The 5,056-nt window shown below is 55.7% G+C and overlaps 3 protein-coding genes across 3 annotated transcripts in view; 2 read left to right on the top strand and 1 right to left on the bottom strand.

The window, feature by feature from the left end:
• The window catches only part of C8G (complement C8 gamma chain), a 618,926-nt gene that overhangs the window by 251,009 nt on the left and 362,861 nt on the right, over window positions 1-5,056 (top strand). The gene's annotated exons all lie outside the window — the stretch shown is intronic.
• Window positions 1,197-2,592, bottom strand: TMEM203 (transmembrane protein 203). The gene has a single exon (XM_017505509.2). It carries the CDS (start codon window positions 2,337-2,339, stop codon window positions 1,929-1,931), a length of 411 nt encoding a protein of 136 aa, XP_017360998.1. The 5' UTR covers window positions 2,340-2,592; the 3' UTR covers window positions 1,197-1,928.
• Window positions 2,597-5,056, top strand: part of NDOR1 (NADPH dependent diflavin oxidoreductase 1) — a 10,276-nt gene continuing 7,816 nt past the window's right edge. Inside the window, exons 1-2 of the mRNA XM_017505510.2 lie at window positions 2,597-2,831; window positions 3,124-3,201. Coding sequence (XP_017360999.1) covers window positions 2,697-2,831; window positions 3,124-3,201 — 213 coding nt within the window. The 5' untranslated portion in view covers window positions 2,597-2,696. The remainder of the gene's footprint in view (window positions 2,832-3,123; window positions 3,202-5,056) is intronic.

Below are 5,056 nucleotides of genomic sequence, written 5' to 3'. Positions count from 1 at the left end.
GTTCTTGTGGCCGAGGCTGGAATGCAGTGGTGCAATCTCGGCTCACTGCAACCTCCACCTCCCAAGCTCAAGCGATTCTCCTGCCTCAGCCTCCCGAGTAGCTGGGATTACAGGTGTCCACCACCACGCCCAGCTAATTTTTGTATTTTTAGTAGAGATGGGGTTTCACCTTGTTGGCCAGGCTGGTCTCAAACTCCTGACCTTGTGATCCGCCTGCCTCAGCCTCCCAAAGTGCTGGGATTACAGCCGTGACCCACTGCACCCGGCCAAAATAAACTTTCATTTCAGCCTTCCAGAAGCCGAGTGTCTCCTGCCTTACAGTCCTCCTTCTTAGAAAGTCCAATCACTTTCTAAGAAGGAAGTGTGTGATGTTCATCACTTCTACACTAATAGGGTTACCCAATTCTGAACTACCAAAATAAAACAGGGGAACACATAAAACACAAAATCTAGAAATAAATAACATTACAAGGAAACTCACTCCCACTGTTCAGCATCCTCACTAAAGAATCTTCTGGCCTCAAAGGCCAAGAGTGCCGATTAAGAGACCTTGGACTCTGAGGATCACATTCACTCTGTCACACATTTTGCTTTTGCTTTTAATTCTTTAGGGGTATAAAAACTATCCTCAGCTCAAGGGTCATACAAAAACAGACCTTAGGACACTGTTTGCTGGTCCCTGCTCTACCGAGTGCCAACAAGGCCACAAAGACCATACACTGGCAAAAAGCCATGGGCTCTGCGATCACAAACTATTCAACAAATCTTCCAACATGGGCCCAGATAGCTGTCTTCATCCGGGGGGATTGGGGGTGCCTGAATTACCCGCCTCCTAGAGCAGGAAGGAGGGATTCTCCAGAACAAGTGATTCCCACCACCACCATCCACTAAGCTCTAGCCACAGGTTTCAATCCATCTAAAACCACAGCTCTGTCACCAGTTATACCATGTAGCAGAAGTATCTCAATATTCACCCTATTTAACCCTTCAGAGGCACAGCCAAACACTATTCATTTCAGGAAAACATTCTCTTACTTTATTCCATCTCAGCAAAGGTTCTCATTTGGCACCTGAGTGGCATCAAACCAAAGTTTGTAGGCGAACAAAGCTGGGCCACTCACAAGCTTGCCATTTGTAGGTCTCAATGCCTATTGAGTATCCAACACCTGTTCCTCTCTTCAGTCTCTTAGGGAGGCTTAAATCTGTCTCAGCTGTGCTAACGGTGCCAGCCACAAGGTGGTGAAAAAGTCCATAAAACTGCAGCCTTTGCTGGGATAGGAAGCCAAACAGCGCCTGGACAGCAGAGTTCTTTTCTTGGGCAACAGATAACCAGACAAGACCCTAATTGTGCTCTTATTCAACATTCTTCTGTCTCTGCCTAGACTGAAATAAAGAGCCAACCTCTCTCTTGGCACAGGGGAGGAGATACAAGCTCGTTTACATTTGATAGATCTGAAGAACACATCTACCGAAGTCTGGTTCGGATGGACGGTGCAGGGAGCTCTTAGGTCAGCGCTGTGGTTGCAGGACATCCCTGAGTCCAGCTTTGCAGCCTTTGTGCAGCAGTACTTTCCCAGGACCCACAGGAAATAGAGTCCACCTGGACATTTTACTTATATTCAGTTTCCGAGTGTCAGAGGAGTTCAGGACTGTCTGCCCTGGGGCCCTACTCAGGACAATTCAGGATTACCTACTCAACTCATGAAATAAAAGGAAATACATTTTAAGGATGAAGGCTGCTCTTTTAAGCCCTGCTGAAGAAACCATTTCAGACATGATTGGAATAGAAACACCGGGCACTCAGCTCGGCGCAAGCAGGAGTTGCCTTCCGACCAAAGAACCTCTCCTCCGGTGCAGCGCAAGTAGGACCTCGGCTTGAGGTCAGCATTCTAGCCGTCCAGCGCTCTCTCTCTGGCACCTCGAAGAGGCTAGTTGACCCGACAGGCGCGGATCATGAGCAGCTGCAGGAGAATGAAGACCGGGGACGTGACGAGGCCGAACCAGAGCTCCCGAGTCTGCTCCGCCAGCTTCTGGCACAACAGCATCTCGAAAACGAACTTGAGACTCAGGACCGTGAGGACCCAGAAAAGGCGGAGCACCGCCAGCCGCTTCTCTCCGTCCTGGAAGAGGCGGACGGACACGATGGTGGTGAAGTAGGTGCTGAGCCCGTCAGCGGCGAAGAAGGGCACGAACACGTTCCACCAGGAGAGGCCCGGTACCAGGCCATCCACACGCAGTGCCAGCAGCACGGAGAACACCAACAGGGCTAGCAGGTGCACGAAGATCTCGAAGGTGGCGAAGCCCAGCCACTGCACCAGCTCCCGGAACGAGAAGAGCATCGCGCCCGTTGAGCGCGGGCCGGGGCCCGGCCGAGCGTGCCACCCGCGGAGCTGCGTGTCCTCTCCCCGTGGCCCTCGCCCGTGCGTGCCGCTGCTGCTGCGAGCGAGAGGCGGCGAGCGTCCCCGCCAGCCCCAGCCCTCGGCGCTGGTTCGCCGCCAACCGCCCGGCCCCGGCCCGGGACCCAACACCGGCAGCTCGCGGACGCCGGCCTCGCTCGGAAGCCATGCCCCGCCGGGCGCGTCCCTACTGCGTCACTTCCGGCCGACAGCGGAAGGCGGGGTGGTCCCTGCAGCCCTGCCGGCGGGAGCTGCCTCCTGGTCTTCAGTCTCCGACCCGGAGTCCCCGGGCGCGCCGCGATGGCGGCCGCGCAGCTTCTGGTGCTCTTCGGCAGCCAGACAGGCACGGCTCAGGATGTGTCGGAGAGGCTGGGTCGCGAAGCCCGGCGCCGGCGGCTTGGCTGCCGGGTGCAGGGCCTGGACTCCTACCCGGTGGTGAGGGCTCGCGGGGGCCTCGGCGGGGGACGAGCAGGCCTGGGGTGCCCGCCCCTCGGGGTCATCGACCCAAAAGGCGTCGCATTTAGCCTGGGACCGGGTCCTTCCCTTGTGGCGGATTTAGGAGAAGGGGAGGCTTGGGAAGGGGAGGAGGTTGGAGCCCGACCCGGTCTGGCCGCCCACGTGAATCCCTCTGCCCTGTCAGCCGGAGCCGAGGAGAGGAGGGCCGGGGTTCGGGAGGGCGCCGGCGCCTCCAGCCGGAGGTCTTACGTGTGTGTGTCTTTTTGTTGAGGCGAATCTGATTCACGAGCCCCTGGTGATATTTGTTTGTGCAACTACAGGCCAAGGAGACCCGCCTGACAACATGAAGGTAAGGCTGGCCTCGTGTGGCCCCTCAGATCTGCGCCCTCGCCTCTCGCCACGTTTTCATTGCCTGGATTCCAGGTGCAGTAAATAGCTCTCCTCCTCCATCTGATGCAGTTTCCGAGGTGGATTTGAGGACGTCCTTGAGTGGAGCTGGGGGCTTTGGTTGCCCTCTCTAATAAACTCTTCCTGGCCACCAAATAGCCTCATTATCCATTTTAACCTTTCTTAGTTTTCCAGGGCTATGTGTGTATCTAGTCTGTGTCTCGTGCGATTCTCTAGACTGTATGACCCTCGGGGAATGTTAATTCTCTGACCATGTTTTCAGCACATACTATCTTCCTGGCACAGCCTGAGTCTGGGGATTCGGCTGTGAACCCAGCATCCAGCTTTCATCCTCACAGAGTTCGCACTGTGGCAGAAGCAGCTAATGGACAGTCACAGTGCCCGGAAACACCTGCTGCTGGGGAGAGGCGCACTGATAAGGGGCATCGAGCCTTTTCTCGCCCAGCCTTGGGGCCCAGGCAGAGGTTTCCAGAAGAAGAGAGTGTAAACTGAGTCACTGGAGGATGCTTGAGGGCTAGCCAGGCCCCAGGGAAGAAGGAGCAGTCTGTGTAGAAGAGAAGGGTGACTTGGCTTGTGTGAACAGTAGAAAGCAGTTCAGGCCGGGCGTGGCAGCTCACACCTGTAATCCCAGCACTTTGGGAGGCTGAGGTGGGTGGATCACTTGAAGTCAGGAGTTCAAGACCAGTCTGGCCAACCTTGTGATGAAACCTTGTCTCTACTAAAAATATATAAATTAGGCATGTTGGTGTGCACCTGTATCTCAGCTATTCAGGAGGCTGAGGCAGGAGAATCACTTGAACCTGGGAGGCTGAGGTCGCGCCATTGCACTCCAGCCTGGGCCACAGAGTGAAGCTCCGTCTCAAAAAAGATGAGAAGCCCTTCTAGAAAGTGTAATGAAAAGCAAGGCAGAAAATGGAAAGAAGCAGATACCAAAATTCAAAGATTATTCCAGTGGAGTGGCCTCAGAATGAGAAGACAGCAGTAGAGAGGAAGTTATCCAGGAAAGTAACAAGATGTCCAGAGCGGGTCTGCAGCCGGAGAGCCCCGTGCCCGGGAAGGGCCCTGCTCAGAACGAACAGGCTACCCTCGGGCATGTCATTGTGGGTTTAGCTGCTGGGGACGGAGTGCCTTACACACCCCAAGGGTGGCAAGCGGGACCCTAGCTTTTCAGCAGTGGTGCCAAGCCCAGGACAAACTCAGTTGCTTGCCGGTTGTGAGGGAAAAGTCACAGCAATGCTCTCTCCTGAACCCTTTTCTCAGGAAGGAGGAAGTTCCCCAAACCAAGCAGGAAAAAGCGCTTTGGGATTCAGGAAGCAAGGGAGTCTCACCAGCAGGGGTGCCATTGGGGCGGGTCTGGGGCAAGAGGCCAAGTACATTTGCTTGCACAGTGCGACCGAGTGAGGCAGCTGATGAGGTAGTGAGGCCCCAGGAGGCCAGGAGTGGTGCAGGGCCAGGGTCAAAGCTGTGGGCTGACAAAGCCAGGGCCTCTACTCTGGCCTCCGTGCTTGGCCATGGGTTGGGGAGGTGGGTGGGCTGGGAGGACCACACAGACGGGCCACCTGGAATGCAGGTAAGAGGCAGCAGACTCTTTGTAGAGGGGCCTACTGTCAAGCCTGGAGACCACCATGGAAGGCAGGTTGTGGAATGGGATGATCTGAGCACTGCTGGCTCAAGGTCCTGCAGCCACGGAAGGAAGGAGAGGTATCCCAGAGACACGGACCTCGGCCACGGAAGGAAGGGGATGTGTCCCAGAGACTCTGGGTGTCGAGGTCTGTGGGATGGACCTCAGAGGTCCG

The sequence above is a fragment of the Cebus imitator genome, unplaced genomic scaffold, assembly GCF_001604975.1.
Source record: "Cebus imitator isolate Cc_AM_T3 unplaced genomic scaffold, Cebus_imitator-1.0 Scaffold339, whole genome shotgun sequence".
Taxonomy (NCBI): domain Eukaryota; kingdom Metazoa; phylum Chordata; class Mammalia; order Primates; family Cebidae; genus Cebus; species Cebus imitator.
This window is presented reverse-complemented; position numbering and strand designations above follow the sequence as displayed.